The sequence below is a fragment of the Monodelphis domestica genome, chromosome 1, assembly GCF_027887165.1.
Source record: "Monodelphis domestica isolate mMonDom1 chromosome 1, mMonDom1.pri, whole genome shotgun sequence".
NCBI classification, from domain to species: domain Eukaryota; kingdom Metazoa; phylum Chordata; class Mammalia; order Didelphimorphia; family Didelphidae; genus Monodelphis; species Monodelphis domestica.
Genome location: NC_077227.1, coordinates 166,538,654 through 166,561,177, shown reverse-complemented (window position 1 = coordinate 166,561,177; position 22,524 = coordinate 166,538,654). Strand labels below are relative to the sequence as shown.

The 22,524-nt window shown below is 34.3% G+C and overlaps 1 protein-coding gene across 2 annotated transcripts in view; it reads left to right on the top strand.

The window, feature by feature from the left end:
- MINDY2 (MINDY lysine 48 deubiquitinase 2) overlaps positions 1 to 22,221 on the top strand; it is a 159,476-nt gene extending 137,255 nt beyond the window's left edge. For both annotated transcript variants that reach the window (XM_007479668.2, XM_001377578.3), the window contains 2 exons: positions 13,172 to 13,396; positions 15,343 to 22,221. In XM_007479668.2, coding sequence (XP_007479730.2) covers positions 13,172 to 13,396; positions 15,343 to 15,477 — 360 coding nt within the window. In that variant the 3' untranslated portion in view covers positions 15,478 to 22,221. The remainder of the gene's footprint in view (positions 1 to 13,171; positions 13,397 to 15,342) is intronic.
- The last annotated feature ends 303 nt before the right edge of the window (positions 22,222 to 22,524 follow it).

The window sequence follows — 22,524 nt, the reverse complement described above, 5'->3', positions numbered from 1 at the left end:
ACCGAGATGTCATCCTCAACTTCTCACTATCTCTCATTGCACTTATATCCAACTTGTTGACAAGGGCTATCAACTTCACATTTGCAATGTCACTCAAATACTCTCCCTCTATCTTTTCTGATGTTGCCACCACTTTGATATAAACTCTTATGACTGAACTATTGCAATAAATTGTTGGTGGATCTGCCTTCCTCAAGTTTATCCCTATTCTAGTTGATCTTCCGTTCAGCCACAAAAGTGATTCTCTTAAAACATAGGTCCAACTGTATCATCCACCTACTCTATAAACCCCACGCATTCCCTATGGCTTCCATACAAAAATAGAAAACCCTCTGTTTTACATTCTTTGCTCTACTTCATAACCTAGCCCCCTCCTACATATCTAATCTTCTTATAGCTTACTCCTTGCCATATACGTTTTGATCCAAAGACATTAGCCACCTTCTTGTTCCTTCAACAAAACACTACATCTCTGTCTTGGCAGTTTCTTTGGGTTTTCCCCAGGCCTAGAATGTTCTCCCTTCTCATTTCCAACTAAAATCTAATCTTCTTTAGGAAGCCTTGACCAACCTTTCTTAATTCTCAGGATTTCCATCTCTTAATTATTTTTATTTAGCTTATTTGTTTATATTTTTTGTTATCTCTGTCATTCGATTGTGAGTTTCTTTGAAAGTTGGGACTGTCTGCCTCCTTTTGTTTCCTCAGCACTTAGCACAGTGCCCGGCAGATAATAAACACTTTATAAAAGTTTATTGACTTACTGAATGTCCAGAATTAGAGAATAGAAGCCAAAACGGCAGCTTAATAGCAGCAAAAGCTGCAACTGCTCTGACAATCCTTCCAAACCAATCTTTTAAAAGTCCCTCAAAACAGGGAGCAGCTGGGTAGCTCAATGGATTGAGAGCCAGGCCTAGAGGTGGGAGGTCCTAGGTTCAAATCTGACCTCAAACACTTCCCAGCTATGTGACCCTGGGCAAGTCACTTAACCCTCATTGCCTAGCCCTTATCACGCTTCTACCTTGGAGCCAATACACAGTATTGACTAAAAAAAAAAGTACCTCAAAACAACAGGAGTCAAAAATCAACAGTAAGCTAGAGTGAGGGGGCTCTTCCACTGAATCCAACTTGAAAGGTTGGCAGTCGATTTTCATGGAATAAGGGGGAACTAGAAGCAATACTGCTCACAAAGGAGTGCTGGCCAACCACCTCTTCACCTATTGCACCAGGTTCTAAGCCTGGACATAGACTTACTTTGGGATCCCAGGACCCTGGTTACACCAGAAACAGGACACACCACACCTCAAATTCACCCCTTGAAGTCCCAGGTCCTGGCACCACTCAAAAGTAAGGCCTGGTAGTCCACAGTGATTGGCCCTTTTCAAGCCTGAGCTGCTCTGGCCCCAGGGCAAAAATAACTCATAGTGCCAAGCCCTATAACCCAGTAGCAGAGGAGACAGAATGAGCAGCTTTCAGAATTCACAGTCTACAGGCAAAAAAAGATCAGGAAAATGAGCAAACAGGAAAAGAAACACCTAACCCTAGAATATTTCTGTGGTGACAAAGAGCAAAACAGAATCAATAAGGAACTGTGAGATCTAAGCAACCACATGCAGAGCTTCAAAGAAAAAGTAGAAATTCTTCTCAAGTGCTGTCAGAACTCAAGGAACTCAAAAATCAAATAAGACAAGTTGAAGATAAATGTGAAAAAGAAATTGAATGCCCAAAAGTTTTGGAATATGATATTGTGGAAGGCAAGGGAAGTAGGTTTACAACCAAGATCACCTGCCCATCAAAACTGACTATATTCTTTCATGGCTGAGTATGGTTACTTAATAAAATAGAGAATTTCCAAGCATTCCTGAAGAAAAAACCATACTTAAACAAAAAATGTGATGTCCAAATACAAGATTCAAGACAAGCATAAACAGATAAATGAGAAAGAGAAACTTTAATAAAGTCAAACTATTTATATTCCTGTATGGAAAGATAACATTGATAACTCTTAAAAAATTGTTATTATGAGAGTTAAAAGTATACATAGAAAGTTTACACTGGCTATAAACTGTTTAAGATATTTAAAAATCTAGGTATTAAAAAAGGGGGTTACACTGAGGGAAATGGTAAGAGAGAAGTAAAATGGAGTAAATTATATCATATAAAGAGGCAAGGAGTGAAAAACTTACAGTGGAGGGGAGGATAAGGGTAATATGTAAATGTTAAAATGCAAATATGTAAAAAAATGATAGGAAATATGTAAACTTTACTCTCATTGGAATTGGTTCAGAGAGGGAACAACAGCCAGATTTATTGGGTTATAGAATCCTGTCTTGCCTTAACCTAAAGAGAAGTAGAAGGACAATAAGAAAGGGGGTGAGAGGGAGAGGAGTAATATGAGGGAAGGAGAATGGGAGGAATGATTCAAAGCAAAGCACTGGTATGGAAGAAAAGAGAAAGGGAAAGATTAAAAGAGGAAATGAAGATGGAGGAGGATACACAGATGGTAATCGTAACTGAATGTAAATGGGATGAATAATACCCATAAAATGGAACTGGATAGCAGAGTTTATGAGAATCCTATCATACTTTGTTTACAAGAAACACATTTAAAGTAAGTGGACATATACACACACATGCACACACAGAGTAAAGGTAAGAGACTGGAGTAGAAGCTACTGAGCTTAACTTGAGACAAAAAAAAAAACCCAGAATATCAATCATGATCTCAGACAAAGCTAAAGCAAAAATAGATTAAAAGAAATAAGGATGTGGGGAGGCAGCTGGTTAATTCAGTGGATTGAGACCCAGGCCCAGAGACAGGAGGTCCTATGTTCAAATCTGACCTCAGACACTTCCTAGCTGGGTGATCTTGGGAAAGTCACATAATCCCCATTGCCTGGCCCTTACCACTCTTCTATCTTAAAACCAATACATAGTATTGATTCTAAGATGGAAAGTAAGGGTTGTTTGTTTGTTTGTTTGTTTTTTTGAGAGAGAGAGAGAGAGATAATGAAGTAATATCATTACTTAACATATATCCACCAAATGGTATAGCATCCAGATTTTTTAATGAGAAACTAAAGGAACTTAAGGAGAAAATAGACAATTAAACTATACTGGTGGGGGACCTTAACCTTCTCCTATCAGAACTAGATAAATCTAACCAAAAAAATTAATAAGAAATAAGTAAAAGAAGTGAATGAAATTTTAGGAAAGTTAGATTTAATTGCTACTAGAGAAAACTGAATTGGGATAAGATGAAATATACTTTTTTTCGGTAGTATATGATTCACATACAGAACTAGAGAGTAATAATTGTTTGATGTCAATGAATTGTCATAGAGATCTGTGCCTGACCATGTCATTTATCATTTTTATTAATGACCAGAAGTTGTCAATAAGTATTTATTAGATACCTTTTCTGTGTCAGATACTATTAAGCAATAGGAATACAAAGCATGACAAAAATTGTCCCTGCTCCCCAGAATTCCATAGTTCAATCAATGAGAAGACTTGCAAACGGCTATATGCAAACAAGATACATACAGGGTAAAGTACAAACAATATGCCTGCAGGATAAAGTGTAGATTATGTAGCAGGATAAAGACAAAAAGTCATAAATATATCAAATCTGTGGTTGGCATAAAACCGGAAGAAACTGTTAATGTACTAGATAAGAGATGTGGTTCAAAATGATTTTAATAGACTAGAATATTGGAACAATTGAATAAGATAATGTGATTTAAGAACAACATGTAAAGTTTTGTGCTTTTTTTTTTTAAATAAAACCCTTACCTTCCATCTTGAAATAAATACTGTGTATCTGTTCCAAAGCAGTAAAGTGGTAAGGGCTAAGCAATGGGTGTTAAGTGACTTGCCCAGGGTCACACAGCTGGGAAGTATCTGAGGCCAGATTTGAACCTAGGACCTCCCATTTCTAGGCCTGGCTCTCAATCCACTGACCTATCCAGTTGCCCCCACTTTTTTTTTTTTAAACAATTTTACCTGTAACAAGGAGCAAGGAATGGTTAAATGGTTTATCTAAAAGAAGTCTTAGGGTTTTATTGGATCACAAGGTCAATGAGAGTCAGCAGTATAACATGCCATACAAGAAAATTAATGTGATTTTTTTTTTAAGTTTAGCATGACATGTCATATTTATTCTTTCAAATTTAACTATGTCATATTTATTCTTTCAAATACTACTTTAAAATAAACTCAGGAAGGCCTACAACAATGGCTTGTATCTTGTTTTGTTTTTTTATAGCATAGTTTCCTTATTGAATCCTTCTGGTTAACAAAGAAAACAGTTAAGTAAATAAAAAAACTCACCAAAATGACCTAATTTGACAACATATTCAACATTGCACATTTATAATACCCCTATCCTTTCTCCTGCAGTGTATTTCAGCATATTTCCTGAAGCCAAAATTAAGTTCATCTATTAATTCATCTGAATTTTAGAATATCTTACTGTTTTCATTTATATTATGCAAATGTGGTTTTAAGCTATGTTCAGAGGTACATTATCCCAGAAAAATGAGACTTTAGTTCAATGTTAGGCCCTGATCACATTACATCTGCAGTGTTGTGTTCAGTTATGAGTCCAAACTTGAGGAAAAAATTGCTAAATGGGAAAACATCTATAGGATTCAAGTCAAGTGCCAGCTGATTGAGGTAACATGAGAATCTTTAGCCACTTTGAAAGAGGAGACTTAGGGAGAATGTGATAGCTGACTGTGTTCTACTTGGCCCCAGGAGGCAATAGAAGAAGTTATAAAAGCAAAGTTAGGTTCGATAAAAAAGAAAAAATGTCAATATTTAAAGTGATCTGAATATGAAACAAGCTGTTTAACAGTTTGGTTCTAGTATACATTTCTAGATTTCTTACTCATTGCTTTCTTTTGTATACTTGGTTATATTTTTCATCAACTCTTGTACAATTTTAATATTCCTGGGAGATGCATTATTCAAAGAGCCTTTAGACCCAAAATGGGTTTCAGATTTCTACCAAATTATCCTTCAGAAAGCAATAATATAATGCCTCAAAATGAATTCTTAAGCAGAATAACCCACAAACGACATGTTAAATTAATTTTTTTAGCCCAAAACAACTTACATGGCTAGCACAAGGGATCTTGTGCCAGAATGGAGGTGGAGATAGAGCGCAGTGCACCAGGGGAGGTCCCACCAAGGTAACAGACTTTGGGGTACAGCTGAACCAGCAGCCAAGGTTTCCAGAACTCTCAGCCAGAGATGGGGGGGGGATCCAAAAACCACTTAGAAGGAAATTACAGGGGTCCCTTTGCTGGTTCTGTGTGCCAGACTCTTATAACATTTCCCATACACAGAACCAAATTGCAGTCTCAAGAGTAAGAAGGAGCACCAGCATACACCAGCACTTGTATCCACAGGGGAACAGGGGACCCTGGTCACAGTTCCAAGGGGGTAAAAGAATACTTGGGGTTATTCATGGACCAGAGCACAGGCCGGGAGAGTATTAAACACACTTCTTTTGGGAAGAATTGAAAACAGATCTGCAGAGCTAGTTCTGAAGATAGCTGCACAAAAAGCCTGAAGCTTGGAACAGTAGAACCATTGGGTAAAAGAACCCAATTTTAACAGTTTTTCATACTAAAAGAAAAGAAAAAGTCAAGAAAATGAGGATACAGCAAAAAAAGAATCAACATGGAAAGTTATTTTGGTGAATGGTAAACTTACACTCAGAAGAAGACAACAAAGCTTACTGCTATATTCAAAATCACCCAGAAAAAATTAATTGCTTTCAAGCCCAAAAAGATTTAATGGAGATACTGAAAAAAAGGATTTTGAAATCAAATAAGAGAGGTAGAAGAAAAATTGGAAAAAGAAATGAGAAGAATGATGCAGGGAAATCATGAAAAAATAGGCAGTAGCTTGGTTAAGGAGGCACAGAAATACACTGAAGAAATTGATATCTTTAAAAATAGAATTGGCCCTTTGGGGAGAAAAAAGAAAACAAAAGCTCTCAAGAAAATCATACCATAAAAATTAGAATTGAGCAAATTGAAACTTCTGATTCAATGAAACATGAAGAAAGAATTAAACAAAGCTAAAAGAATGAAATAAATAGAAGAAAATGTGAATTATCTGATGGGAAAAACAACTGACCTAGAAAATAAATCCAGGAGAGATGATTTAAGAGATTATTGGACTACCTGAAATTCGTGATTAAAAATAAAAAGAGCTTGGACATCATCTTTTGTGAAATCATCAAGGAGAACTCCCTGATGTTTTAAAACTAGAGGACAAACCAGAAATTGAAGGAAGCCACAAATCACCTCCTGAAAGATCCCAAAAGGATAACTCCCAGGAATATTATAGCTAAATTCCAAAACTCCCTGGTCAAGGAGAAAATACTACAAATAGCGAAAAAGAAATAATTCAGATATTGTGGAGCCTCAGTCAGGATAACACAAGACTTAGTAGTTCCTACATTAAAGGATCAGAGGACCTTGAATATGATATTCTACAGGCCAAAGAGCTAGGACTTCAAACAAGAATCACTTACCCACAATACTGACCATAATCCTTTAGGGGGGAAAAATGGGTATTCAAAGAAATAGAGCACTTTCAGTCATTCCTGATGAAAAGGCCAGAGCTGAATTGAAAATTTGACTCTCAAATATAAGACTCAATATATTCATATAAAAGGTAAACAGGAAGTAACATCAAAGAATTTTGTCATTATTATGGCAGTTGGAAGGAGTATACATAGAGTGTGAGGATGTGAATTGAACATGATGGGATGATATAAAAAATTAAATTAAGGCATGAGGAAGAGGAATGCACTGGAAGAGGAGGGAAAAGGGAAAAATAGAATGGACCAAATCATTGAACATAAAAGAGGCATGAAAGAGTATTCATTGTAGAGGGGATAGTGGAGGTGGGGAGAGGGGAGCATGTGAACTTTTCTCTGATTAGAATTGGCTCAATGAGGGAAGAACATCAATTGGGTATAAAAATCTACCTTACCCTATGGGAAAGTAGGAGGAGAAAGGCATAAGAGAGGGGGGATGGAACTGATGGAAAACAGGACAAATTTGGGGAAGTGGAGGTCAGAACAGAAACAAAACAGGAATAAATAAGATATAAAGTAATACTCAAGCATTATGTAATGGTGCAAAACTTTTTTACAAGACTCTAATAAAAGTCTCACTTATTAAATACATAGAGAAATCAGTTTAATATATAGGAATACGAATTATTCCCCAGTTGGTAAATGGTCAAACATATGAACAGACAGTTCTCAAAGTAATTAAAGATCTCTATAATCATGCAAAAAATGTTCTACATCATGATTATTTTGAGAATTGCAAATTTAAAAAACTCTGAAGTACCACCCCATACCTATCAGATTGACTATTATAACAGAAAAGGAAAATGACAAAATTTAGAGGAAATATGAGAAAATTGGTACACAAATACACTATTGGGGCAGTTGTGAACTGATTCAGTCATACCATGATTGGGATTGTATCCCAGAGATGTGGTTCATTGTGGAATATGGCTCATAAAAACTTTCCTGGATTGGATACAATAAATGAGAAAGGGCAATATGCCCCATAGTAAAAATCATTTTTAGTAAACAAACTAATTGAATTTTTCTGTAAAAATTCTCACATGTACATTTTCTTGTGATACTATCAAGGAATATTTTATCTTAGTTCCACCTTCTTAAAATTCATAAGCACATTAGCTACTTAGGCTAGATTAGAACAGGAAACTTAAGAGTCAGGAACATTGGCTTGACTAAATAGCTGTTGTAGTTTAGGTGTGAGGTAACTACAATTGAGCCAAAGTAGCAAGAAATTGCAAACTAATGGATCTCAGAGAAAGAATTTACTAAAATATAGAGAATAAGGAAGCTCTGTTTCCTGTCGCTCGAAGCAGATTTGATGCCACTACAATTTTCATTATTCTGAAGTTACACTGTAAGACCATCATGTCACATTTTTTTATATTCATTAATGGAAAATCTTTAGTTAAAGATAAACTTAAATAAGTTTTGACTTAGAAGGGTGACATCCTTTGGATATAAAAGGTTTGGGATACTGGATTGAAAAAAACCATTCCCCTTCTAACTAATTCATATCTTCTATTAAAGTCCCACTCCAGTACCCCATCATGTTTTGGATGTGACACAGAGTTCTCTAAATTCTCAAAAGAACACATGCTCTGGCAAAATCTACCAAGTTAAAAAGACTTGTTCATATGCAATGCTTCTTGTTCTTCCTGTATCTTTAGACACTGATAATTGCCCTTTATTTTCTTAATTTCAAAAACAACAGTCTTCTGATTCTAATGCTCCCATGCTAACCATTCCTTTTTTTGTCTCTTTTAATGGCTCCTCATCCTGACTCCTGAAGGTTGGTTATTTATTCCCCAAGATTCTGCCCTTGATTTTATTTCCTTCTTTCTCTCTCTCTCCTCTTTCCTTTTGACAAGCTTATTCATTCTTGATAACCTCTATCAGATGACTCCTAGATCTTTATTTTCAGCACTAATTTCACTCAAATTCCAAGTTTATTTGTTCTGTTTTCTTGTACTACTCTTCTGCTAAAAAGAAAACTTAAACAAAAAAACTTCATTGGCTTTGCCTTCTTTATCTCTTATTAGTCTAACCAGCTCCCATAGAATACTCTATATAATTTTTGCATTAGGCAAGCTGATCTTTTCTGTTTCCCTCAGCTTGTTTGCCTTTGTGCTTTTTTACTTTACTCATTCCCTATGACTAGAATGTTGTCTTTCTTCTACCTGTTCACATTAAATTGCCACTCATCTCTTAAATGCCAACTCCGATACCACTTCTTGCATGAAATTTTTCCCATTCATGTGCTACCTTATTTTACTTTTACAACTTCTTATTCTGCATCATATATCTGTGTTTATCATATCATGCTAATAGACTATAAGGTTAATGAGATTGCAGACTATTTTATCTAAATTTCATATACCTATCCTAGTACCTTGGCTCAATGCTTTGTATTTTACTTTTCATTTATAACATATTATTCTGTATTATATTTTTCTATATATATATGTATCATCCATCCAAAGCAAGTGGCAACCACTGATCAAAAGGCTTCCTGTTTAAAGTGAACTCCCAAGTAAAGGAGTTGCAAGCTTACAGTACTAGAGACAGGAATACCTGCATCAGTGAAGTCACTAATCCCTAAAGTATTGAATTGTTTTGTGTATTGTGATTATAGGTATGAGATGCTAGACTTGAAGCTAGGAAGAGTCAAGAAGGCCTAAATCCAAATCCCATTCCTAACACTTAGAAGATATATGACCATGGACAGCTCACTTAAGCTCTTTGGACCTTGGCTTTCCTATCAGTAAAATGGAGATAAAAATATCTGTAATACCACTTCACAAGATTATTATGAGTTAGGAAATGAGATAATATATTCAAATTTTAAAGTGGTATTTAATGTAATTAACTTATATATAGGCTATTTTTATTTCAATCAAAAAACCTTTGTTAAACACTCTATATGTCACTAACACTGTACTAGGTAGTATGTATACAAAACCTAAAATGAAACCATCTAGGGGCAACTGGATGGCTAAGTGGATTGAGAGCCAGGCCCAGAGACAATAGGTCCTGTATTCAAATCTGATCTCAGACACTTCTTAGCTGTGTGAGCCTGGGCAAGTCACTTAATCTCCTTTGCCTAGCCCTTACCACTCTTCTGCCTTGGAACCAATACACTATATTGATTTCAAGGCAGAAGGTAAGGGTTAAAAAAATAAAGTGAAATCATCCCTACTCTAAAGTGTAAACCTTAAAATTTCTTAGACTTATAAATGTTGGAAATTTCACCATTGGGAAATTTCATACTTGGAAAATTTCTTACTGATAGTCTATTGGAATGTGAACCCCATTGGCATGGGAGGTTCCTCCTCCTCCCTTCTTAAGATTACTTTAGGACAGAAACCTTTTGCTAAACTATGGAAAGGGCTTTGACCTATGCTTAAGCATAGAACAGGAAGTTCTTTGAGTCATGATTGATTTTAGAATTGATACAATAGAGATACTTGGAATGACAGAACCAGGTCTTGGAAAATACAATTTCCACCCCACTCAGTCCTAACAGGATTTAGGAAGGGCTGCAGCATAGATCAAAATTTAATTATTCCAATCTCTACCCTACTCAGGGTAACAGGATTTAGGAAGGGCTGTAGCAAAGGATCAAAGATTTAATTATTTGAGAATATGACCTTCAACAGACATGTGCAAAGCCACAGACCTCTGGGCAGTCCTGGGTTAAGCTAGAGCCACCATTGGCACAGGGAAGACATGGACAGTGATTGGTAGATGTGAGAACTGAGGGGAGGGAACTTGGATGGTTTCCTTAAAGATAGAGGGGTCTGAGGACTGGGGGGGTTGGTTGGAGAGTTTTGGCTCTGAGTGGTTGGAGAGGTGCTCTGAGAAGCTTGCTCTGAAGGAAGCTGTAGGTGGAGGCCCCTGAGACTGTTTCTCCATTTTGGTCACGTGAGTAATAGGGACTGATCTCTTTTCTTTGCCTCAGCTATCTAAGGGCTTGGGCCTTTTGGCCCAGCCTAAACAGAAGGGGTATTTAAGCCCTATTCCCTTCTCTCCCCTTTCTCTCTCCCTCTCTCTCTCTATCTCTAATACCTTTCTTCATCCTGTTTGTAATTAAACTCCATAAAAGGTTGACAGCTGACTTGAGTTTTCATTTAGGAATTACATAGCTGAATTCCTTGGCGACCTTAAATTAATATATATCAGTCTTTTAAAGTGATTTCCTTGTCACACAAGGCATGAATATTTTAATGGAGATGAGTGTATGTACACATATATATTAAATATAAAAAGAATAAATGCAAATTACCTGGTAGTTAAATACTTGAAGGTAGTGTGAGAGGGAGAACACTACTACGGAAAATCAGGAAAGGCTTTCTGTAGAAGGTGGTACTTGAGCGATGTCTTAAAGGAAGAGAGGTAATATGGAACCAATATGTAGGTGATTGAGTAGAGAAATGACATAATCAAATCCACACTTCTTAAGGAAAATTATTGTGGCAGGAGTACTTAGGATGGACTGAAATAGGAATTTGAGGCAGTGAAATCAATTATAAAGGGCTATTGTAATAATCTAGACAAAAAAGGAAGCTGTATGAGTAGAGGGGTCAGACATGAAACATATTATGGAAGTAGAAATTACAAGATTTGGCAGCTGATTTGATTGGATTCGTGGAGTGTAGCAATCCAAGCATATATTAATCTTGATGTATGAACTCTTATACATACTTGCATCTTATAGTTATGTCAGCTATTATTGCTCCTTCCTCTCCAAAAGAGTTAAGCCCATGAGCCTTGCATGTGTATATATGGTCATCTCCCCTCTACATGGCTCTCCATTCTTGTCTCAATGTACATCTTCCTCTTGTGTGGTAAGACTGAGATTGGGGAAAACTTACAAAATTAGTCATTGATTTTAAGAATAAATCTGGAATTCTCTTTCTAGTGCTAGAGAGCTGATTTGTACTGTTCCTAATGCTGAAGAATCATGCTAATGTACTTTATCACCCTGTCTCTCCTCAAAGCACTATTTTATTCTCTGTCTGGGTCTTCAGTTTGTATGCCTGAACGCATGCTGCTATGTTTATTACATTAAATGGTTCTCAAAAAAAAAACAACAACAACTCTTTCCACCAAGCTCACTCCACCAACTTCTTGACAATACTGTCAGAGCTATGTTCCAGCTAGAGCCTAATTGCTGTAAGGCCTACTATTTTGCTATTATTTTCTTGTGTCTTGAGTCTTTATTTATTATGTTCCTCTCTCTTCCACCATCAGAGGAGCATGCACACGGGAGCCCATGTTATTGAATTCTTTCTCTCTGACTCTTCTTTTATTATGTTTCCTCTCTCTGTCCCTTTCAGCCATTTTCCCTCAGTTTCTAACTCTCAGGTGTCCACCCATGAATATATTAATTCATGGCAGAAATGGAGTGAGAGAATGAAGAGATTGGGAGATTAAAAGAATCATGATACCTCTGAAAGAAATATAGTTTGAAAAGAGGGAAGGTTTAGGATAAAAGAGTGAGTTGTACTTTGGATGTGTGGAATAAAGGATGGCTTTAAGATAACCCATTTGAAATAGGCAATTGGAATACAGAACTAATCTCAGGGGAGAAAGTGGAACTGAATATAAGGACTTATAAGTTATCTATCTAGCACTGAGAATTAAACTCGTTAAAACTGATGCAAGAAAGTATAGCAAGAATAGAGGACATAGTATGAGTGGTGAGCCAACAAAGGAGATTTTGAAAGAGTGTACAAGATATCAAAGAGTTTTCTCATGAAAACTCAAGAGAAGAATTCCCAGAGGTATTTAACAGTATCAAAAGTAGCATATATGTTAACAAGGATGAAGATCAAGAAAAGAACAATTGGCAGTTAATAGAGATGATAATTAAATTTTGAAAGAGCAGTTTCAGTTGAGTAATGAGATCAGAAGCTAGATTGCAAGGAATTCAGAAGTGAGTAATAGAAGAGAAAGTATATTAGGTGAGTGTAGACAACTTTTCCTAAGTGTTTGGCTGAGAAAAGGAGAGATGGTATAATAGCTTAAGGAATGGTATTCTGGTGAAGGTTTTTAACAGTGGCAGAGACAGGTATGTTTAAAGTCAATAGAGAAAGGCCCAGTAATTAGGAAGAGGTTTAAAAATATGAAAGATAAAATGATTAAGGTTACAATCTGCTGAAGAAATCATTAGGATCAAAGGCACATATAGAGGGAATTGGCTTTGGCAAAGAGACAGCAACCTTTTGTCACACTGGAGGAAAAGAGAGCAGGGCCATCACGTTTTGAAATGAAAAGAGAACTTGGGTCAAATGTGTATTTTTTCTTATGTCATATTGGTCTAAATATAAACTTTCCTGTTTCCCCAAATATAACTTGTATAAAATTATTTGTTTTGTTTATTCATATCTAACTATGATTTTCTTTCCAAGGAATCTATTTTTATGGAGATGATCCTATATATGGGCTGACTTAAATGTCAATTATTACACAGTTATTATTATTATTATACAATTATTATACATTATTATATCTTACTAAAATTTAATAGCTAAAAATGATAATTTTGTTTACTAGGACTATTTTATGGCCCTGTCTCTACAACAAGAACAGCAGAACCAAGAGATCAACTGGGAACAAATTCCAGAAGGAATCAGTGATCTGGAGCTAGCCAAGAAACTCCAAGAGGAAGAAGATAGGCGAGCCTCCCAATATTATCAGGAACAAGAGCAGGCAGCTGCTGCAGCAGCTGCTGCTGCTGCTGCTGCTGCTACTGCTGCTGCAGCTGCTGCACAAGCCCAGGTAAAAAAAATAAAGAAGAAAGTTTTCTGGGCTTTTTAAACCATGATTAGAACTTTTAGTGATGAGGGAAAATATATCACTGAATAAAAACATGAAGTATTCGGGTTTACCATTTTTCAATTAAGTCCCAGGTTATTGATTCTATGCTAAGCCCTAAAATCATTATCAGAAATTCCTCCTTTCCCCAAATTATTTGTCAGATTATATTCTACTTCAGAAATGACCTCTCTGTTATGAAGCAGCTGTGCCTTCAAGCTACTTCTATGGGGAAATGTATCTTTATCAATTAATTTCTCTTAAAATTCATTCTCTAAATCTCTATTCCAGTATTCACTAAATAATTTCTGATTTAAATGTTAAAATCTCCTGGATTCCATACTTTTTATTAGCCATTTGTTTCATACAGATGTTACTTCTACCTTAGTTAGTTCCTTTAATATTCTAAAGAATGTTGTATTTGCATCTAGAGTAAGGGTTTTTAGCCTACAATCTCTAAATTTGTGTTTTTGTTGTTTTTTACGTTTTGATAACTGTACCACTGAAATTGGTTTCCTTTATTGTCCCATGTGTTTTAAACATTTAAAAATCTTATTCTATTTAAGGGGCCATAGACTTCACCATGTTAACAGAGGAATCCATGACATAAAAAAGGTTAACTCCTCACTTAGAGGGTGTCTTTTGAAATGTTTTATTTTAGAAAGAGAAGAAAAAAAAAACTGGATCCTCTTTATTACTTTACCAGGGCTATAAAATAACTTTCACAAAAGGTTATAAGCTAGTATTAAAGGAATCAGCTTAGTAATTATTTTCCTAAGTTTGGACTTCTTCATAGAAGATATGTTTGGTGGCAAATCACCTGTATTACATAGCAGTACTGGTAATTTAGTATTAAAGATAATTAGTTGAATAACTTAATATAAATTCTGTTATTTGTGATTTCAAGTACATTTTATTAACAAGAGCCACTATAAATTAACTATTTTTCTAAATATTTTAATTATATAATAGGATAATATTCTAATTATTATACATTATAATAATCTCATATTTTACCTTGTGTTATGAAGGTAAAATTTTAAATAGAATATGTTCTAGCTGAAGTTAAGTAAAATTTCTATAAAGTGATTACATCTGTCCTATAGATTCTGTTATAAAATTGGAGTTGTATTTTCATTGGAAAAAATTACTTGGAATAATAAATAATTATGATAATATATAATATTAATATATATAATATATAATAATATATAAATAAATATCATAAAATAAATATAATTTTAAAAATAAATAAAAATAATAAAACTTTTTTTGAAGAAAGAGTAAAAATTGTGTTTAACCCATTTAGAAGCTAGGTATTGAAATATACAATAGTGTCTACTATACACCCCAAGTTCCCATATAGTATTCACTTTTCTTCTGTTATACTTTCCAAATCCAAAAATGTCTATCCCATCAGGCATCCTATCATCCTTCTAGATCAAAAGAACTTTTAGATTTTCATTACTATGCAATTAGAGTTCCCAGAATTTTTCTTCTGTCTTCTGAAAACAATAAATACAGTAAAACAAAATTTGATTCTCGCAGATCTTTGGGGGATATATCCTTCCAACACTTGAAGTGCTGTAGCCTAAAAAGTGTTTAGATTTATTATTTGACATTTTGTAAAATCAGTTAGTCTCATTTTTTTTATCAGTTCTTTAATTCTGAATTCTGTCTTTTGTTCATTTTCTTAAAATAAAATGTGCTTCATTCAAGAAGAGGTAATTAGGTAAACTTTACTAAACTACATGATTTTATGATTCCTTTAATGACTCCTTCCCAATTGTGATTTCTTCCCTGATGACTGATTAAACATTATCATTTAGAATAATATATTATTCTCAGTTTTATTCTTAGCTTTCCTTTCTTTTCTTTTCTTTTCTTTCTTTTCTTTTTTTTAATTAAAGCAAGGCCAGCCAGCACAAGTAACTGCCTCTTCATTAAGTGGAAGACAATCTGGGAGTAATGAACGTAAACGCAAAGAACCTCGAGAAAAAGACAAAGAAAAGGAAAAGGAGAAAAATAGTTGTGTAATTCTGTAACAGGTGTTAATTCTATTGGAGCCAAGTACTTGCCCTGAGAAACAAAACCATGGGATGAAAGGAAGAAAAACCGTTCCATACCGTCTGTGCCTGATTACCCAATGGATTTTGTTCATGTTTTAAAAGGAGAAGTTGTTACTTAGTTACAATCAGACTCTGAGAGTTGCACAATGCACTCATTGTGAGCTGGAATTCCTTGTTACAAGTTGGAAGCATCTGTATCGTCGATCATGAAAAATACTGCACTTTGTAGCTGAATGCAAATCACAGCAAGTTTTGTGTCATAGTGACATTTATTACTTATCAGCTTGTAAGCTATCTCATCTTCTGTTCTAACAATGAAAGGAGATAATTGGTTTTGTCAGGTTCCTTCCTGAAATCAAAATATTAACATAATAATTTAAAAATTAATTTCCCTCATGTTTTATTTATGACCAGACCTGGATAAAAGCATAATTGCCTGTAAGAAGCTAGGCAAATCATTTCTTAAGTGCTCAGTGCTTTAAATATTGGAATTTTTTTTTCAAACCTGCATTATGTATTGGGACATTGATGCCATTGCCCATTTATTTTAATTACAGAGAATTAAGAATGGAGCCTCATTTGATTAAGATGAGATGAGGGTAGCCAAAATGAAGATCTATATTCCCTTTTCCCACAATACACAACCGAGTATAATATTAATACTCAGCTTGTCAGGATAGCTAGAAATGATTTTATAATTCTATGGAAGTTTTTTGGTTTGGTTTGGGTTAGCATTCATTATTTTAGGCAAATTGGACCACACAGTTCCTATTTATTGATTACATGATAAGCAACTAGTGTGAGGAAACTAGAATGTATAATAATAGTCTTGTAGAAATGCAAATGTAGGAAACCAGAATTAACTAAATATCTGCCTTTTTTCATAAATACCTTGAACCTTAACACTAATATTATGTCCACTTGCCCAATTAAGCAAGTAAATATAAATATTTTTTTAAAATCATGAATAAATAAAAGCACACTTCAGAATGGAATTTTGAGAGGTCCAGATATTCTCTTAGTCTGGTAGAAAGGCACTCATTTGTAATATTACTGTCTTATTTTAATCACTAGTTAGAATTTTGGGAAACTTATGTAGAAGCAATCAGATTTTCTAATTTATGGGAACCAAATAAATATGTAATAGTTATTAATCTTTATAGGATTCAGAAAGAGAATATTTGTTGAACTTTATTATGAGGGAATCATAAATTCTCCTATATTTCCAGATAAAATTAAGAAAATAATTATCTTAATAGTCTTTTTGATAAGCTTTCAACTAGCAGTCTGTTTTAGTCATTTTTGAAAAAATTGTTGCTGTTCCAGAAAGTGTTGTGATTCCCAGTTAAGCCTAGGTAAGTACATTTACTTAAGAACATCATAACTTGTACTAAACATCCATCTGGAGATTAACTTTTCTGGTTTGGGTTGACGACAGGCTGCTTTTTAAAAGTAGTCTAGATTTTTAATGATGACTCCTTTAGATAACACCATGATCAAAAACCAAGTGTAATATAATTTCTTATAAAAAAGTAGAATCTTATTTATGGAAGAAACAATTCTCTTAGACAAAGTCCAGGGTCAAGCTGAGTCATTAGATCCCTCTATAGTGCATATCTTTTGTGCATTATAAGAGTCACTGTACCTGAAACTTTCCTATACTAACAAACAGTTGAAGACCTTGTTTTGGATATAAAACTTTGATATACAATGTTTTTTGGATCTCTTGCTAATTATTGGCAATTATTCATACATTGATAACTTAATAAAATATCTGACATCCTTCTCTGTAGAATTAGATTAGCTTCCATCCTAATGCTGAAGCTGTCAAATTTATACTTGATACTAGACTAACAAACACCATGGTTTATTTTCTTTACCCAAAAGAGATAGTAACAGTATGTTATATTAGAGTGACAAAAAATTAAAAACAAAAGATTTGAGAAAAACCAACCTATAACTAATTCAGATTTTGCCACAATCATGTACTTATATTTATTTATTGCATTTGAAAAAATAAATATGTAAAAGTTAATCATTATTTTCCATTTTTTCCAAAGAAAATACTGCCATTCTACATTCCCAATGAAAAATTATTCACTTAAACCAGCACAAATATATCCACGCAATTTCAATGTGTAATTAAAGGAAAATAATGAAGACTTAATGTTTGTTAATACCACAGTTTTATATATAGTATTTCCAGGTCTTTTTTACATTCCTGAAATTCAGTTTGATGTATTAGGGGTAATAATGTAAATGTTCTTTTTAATTATAATAGAAAGTAAAGGAAAAAAATAATGTCCTGTGCCATTAAAAGACAAAACCAAAAAAAATCCTTTCCAGATATTTTTATTTCCCTTCAGTGAAGAGGTTACCAAGAATTTCAGAGCAGCCCTATCTTAATTTTCATATTTCATATTTTTCTCCACAGATTTTTATTATTCAGACATTGAGTTGCTGGTTTGGGGGTCTTTGGATTTGATAGTTGTATACTGTAGTATTTCCCTGACAGCCCACAGCATCCTCTGTGGGTTGCATCTTAAGAGAAATTAAAGGAATCTGATCACTTAGTTTGTGATGCATGAAGAATCTATTCTGCATTCAAGAAATCCTTATCATTTGCTGGCAAAGGAGGCAGGGCAGAATGGACACAGGGACTGGGCGGACTTACTACAGGCCTTCCCCCAAGTCACTAATGAGTTATTGCTGGCAACAGCACTTGGCTCCTCCCACCTCTGGGTGCAGGTCAGACAGATAACAGAGCTCTCCTGGGCTTCCTGATAATGGTGTTGTAAGCATTCCCAATTCACTTTATGGTTTTACCTCTAAGGATCCCTTCTCTCTGTGTACATGCCTGTATGCACACATATACACACACACTCTTAATCCACCCCCCCCAACACCCAGAGGTGCTGAACCACATTTATAAAGGTGACCTTCACCCCCAGCTGCTGCCCTTCCCTGGGGGAGATGAATGTCATTAGTGAGGCTTCAGTTTACAGGGAGGATTTGGAGCATGCCTTGTTTTTCCTATTGCACATTCTGTGTCCTTGGCTGACTGTCCTATATTATGGACAGAACCCTTTTAGTCTCCATCTGCTCAAATTTGTTAATATTAAATTAGCTGACAGTAGTTTGGACTTAAAAGCCATAACATGATTTATGTAAATTGTTTTGGTTCTGAGCATTATGTTTGTGAATCATGGATTAGAGCTTTGTTCGCCTAGCCTAAGGGCCTTGTTGTGTAGGCCAGTTTAAGATCTTTACAGAAAGTTGATTTTAGACTAGGAAAAGAAAGCTAGTTGATCTCATTCAAAAATTACACAAAGCTTTTGTAAAACTGCAAAAGAAAGATTTATGATAAGAGAATTTCCAGAGCAATGCCTACACAGTCATACTATTAGTAAAATAAATTTCATACTGCCTTTCAAGTGCTTTCTTTTAACATTTTCCTGTTCCATGTGCCAGGTGATTCCAAGGCCACAAAAAGGAAGGCTTATATGCTTTAAATCAGAGTTCTCTGCTAGCCACACAGTAATGTAATTGCAAATCTGATGTTAAAACTTGTTAGTATCTGATATAATTTAATGAGCCACCTAAGGTATTTGTACAGTTTTTTGGTAGAGAAAAAGTAGTTTCGTCTTTAACAGAGCTAAAAATCTAGAGTCCTGAGATGTGTTTTGGTTCTAAAAGGTAGCCTTTCTACCTTTCTTTGGTCAAATAGATAAACTTCCTGTGCCTCAGTTTTAATCTATAAATGGAAACAATCCTTGTTTGTCTTTTGGACCTACAAGAAAATGGCACAGTATAAGCACAAGGTATTATTTATAGTAGTTATATGTCTTGTACACTTTTAACTGAAGTGCTTTTTGAAAACTGTTTTCCATTCAACCATGTCATTGTGGAGTAAAATTGCTTGGTGAAAGATTTGCTTCCAAGTCAGCTTTTTTTTTGGTAGTCATATATGTTGTATTATCTTCTCTTGTTAAAATGTGGCATTTCCCTAAAGTATTTTTCAGAATGTTTTTATACTGTGAAGGGTGCAATGAAAGATTGGGCCTATCAAAATTGGGGGCATCTGGTGGGAATCATTTAGCAATCTATTTTTTATTCAGATATCTTTCATAGATTAAAAAAATATTTAAATTATCTATGCCTACTGTCCAATGGAATAGTCATCAAGATGCAAGTATGTGTATACTGATTTTTGTACAAATGGAAAGACAAATGTCTCTCTCCACTTAGAGTCCCTTGTGGATTTGTCTGCCTTCTATTCTTCAAGTGTTCTCATTATCATTCGTATGTCTAATGGTTGGTGTAAAATTTTTTTAATAAAGTGTGGTTAAATTCTTGGGTGTTTTTTTTAAGTGACTGCAGATAGTAAAACAACTTGATGGAATCTGATATTTCTTGCTGAATCCTTACAGTTAATTGGACCAGATAAGTCATCATTCAGTGAATTTCTAAGCAAAAATCCTAGACTAAGCTAAAATTTAGTTTTCCTTAGCCCTTAAACAGAATCAGAATTATAATTTGATATCCTAATGTGATTCCTGATATTGATGCTTTTTTAATATTGAGCAGCACTAGAAATACTAGGGGGGGAAAAACTTAAAACAATAAAGGGGAATAGATGTTTAAAATACATTTCTATATCTATACAGTTAATATATAATCTGTTTCTCATCCACAGTAAGAAATACAATAGTACTGTTTCTTTAGATAGGAGTTAACAGATTATGTTTTCTTTAAGAAAGAAGTAAGATGACTATCTTTAAACAGCACAATTAAAAGACATCCTACATCTTTTTTTTTTAATTAGACTATCTGAGCAAAACAAAAAACTTCCAAACATTATGATGACTGCATGATCCAAGATTAAAAAAAAAGCCACTGGATCACATCCTAGGCCAATAGCATTTTTTGTTTAAATCAGAGTATTGAGATTCAAATTAATGCACTTTTTAGTTAATAATGATATTGCCTTTGATAGGAATTTGAATTTAACTACATTTTCTCCCAACCTCTTATTTCTAAGTATGCTATATCCCTTTTCGTTGTAAGTTAGGCTCAGAAACAAAGAAGGTAATAATATAATATTGTAAATGTAAAGTCATCTCAGATCTCCTACCTATTATCCTAAAACATCTCATTCTTATCTTCATGTAGATGTACAAGGGCTTCGTTCACTACTGCTGTAGGTAAGAAATTGACATACCAGAACAGGAGTAAAAAAGTCTGAGCTTTTAAACACTCTTCAGGTATGAAAATACAGTGTCATTTGCAAAAATAAATCTGGAGCATAATGTTGAATGTTCCTGTTGAATCTCAAATTAATACCGTTTCAATAAATATCTTAGAATTGTTTTAGTTAACATTAAACTTTATAGTCACTTTTACTTTTAAAATTACTTGCTTTTTGATTAGGGCAGACTCTATCCTAAAGTTTGTGAGAAATGTAGTGGGCTATTACCCCACCCCCCTTTTAGGTTTAAAAGTAAAACAAAAAACTTATGCTTTTTGTTTTTAACACATTTTTAAACTACAGAGTTCAAAGAGGCAGTCAGTCTTGGGGCATGGATGGTAAGTAGAGAATTTCTAAGTAATTCTAATTAATGGAATATATTTTAAGATTGACAGCCATTGATGTGTGAAGGACACTACACAATCTTAAGTCATAGTTTGGTGGATAAAATATTGTTCTATGAAGTAACCACTTTGTTATCACATGTATGACCCAATTCCACAGGTTCTAAGGTAGATAATGCGATTGATGATTCATTCTGCATTTTGTAATTAATGATTCAGCAAGACACTAATATTGACTCTACAGATCAGACTTACTTTCAAAGGTCTGTCCCTCAAATCTTTGAAATTCAAAAAGAAAAACCGGTTGTTTCAAGTTTTTCTTTCTGCAGAACACTTGTAAATATACTGTGGCACACTCTTAAGACGTATAAGATGGGATAGAGTGAAGAATTAGTGGGAGCAAAACAGTGATCATCTTGGGGGATGGAATGAAAAGAGGACAGGGGTGTAGGAGCATTTCTCTCTCATCCTCTGTTCAGTTCATTTAGATCAGGAAACTTCCACCATATACCAAGGAGAGAGCAGGACTTTCTGGTACACAAGCTGCCACACATTTTTCAAAGATGTTAGAAATTGGAATTTTTGGCTGAAAAAGCCATTTGTTGTTCATCTCCCAGCTCCTCTCTTAATTTCTCAAGAACACTGACTGCTAACTTCTGAAATTTATGCTTGGAATTTCCATATACTAGCTGTAATCCCAGTGAATTTTTTAAAAAATAGCAACTCCAAAGATAACCCATAAGAGTTTTCTCTTAAATTGTCAGACTATCTCTCAAAGTTGAACTAAAGTTCTGATTGTTCTAAGTAGTAATTGTGCTAAAAACTACATCAGACTAAAATGAATTATGGTAAATGTTTTGAGTTTTGCTTTTTGAAGCATATTCCTTTTTTTAAAAAAGTAATATTGGACTTAAATTGGAAAGTATAAAATTATACTCCTGTGACTGCAAGGATTATTCAGTATTGGAATCTAATTTCATGTTTACTGTTGTTACAAAAATGTCATTGTTAGATAAAATGTTGGATTTTTGTAAATATAACTTAAAATTGTAACCAGTGAATAATATCCTTAGTATTTTTTATTATAGATTATATTTTATTTCAATAAACTTTGATATTCAGACCAAACAGCCTTTGTGCTATATATATAACTTCCTACTAAGTTCCATGTTAGACTTCTTTGCATTCTGGGTTTTTTCTGGTTTCTCGTTGACTGTGATATAAGAACTTCATATTCATTATAGTGGTCGATACTCATTATAGTCATTTGAGAGTAGGCAAAGTCAGTACATATACACAAGAGGATCACAGGTAAGGGTTACCTACTTGTGGAAAAGTTCATATATGATCAGGCCAGCCCTTTATTTTTTAATTTTTAATTTCTAAATTTTATTTATATATTTAATTTAGAGTATTTTCCATACTTACATG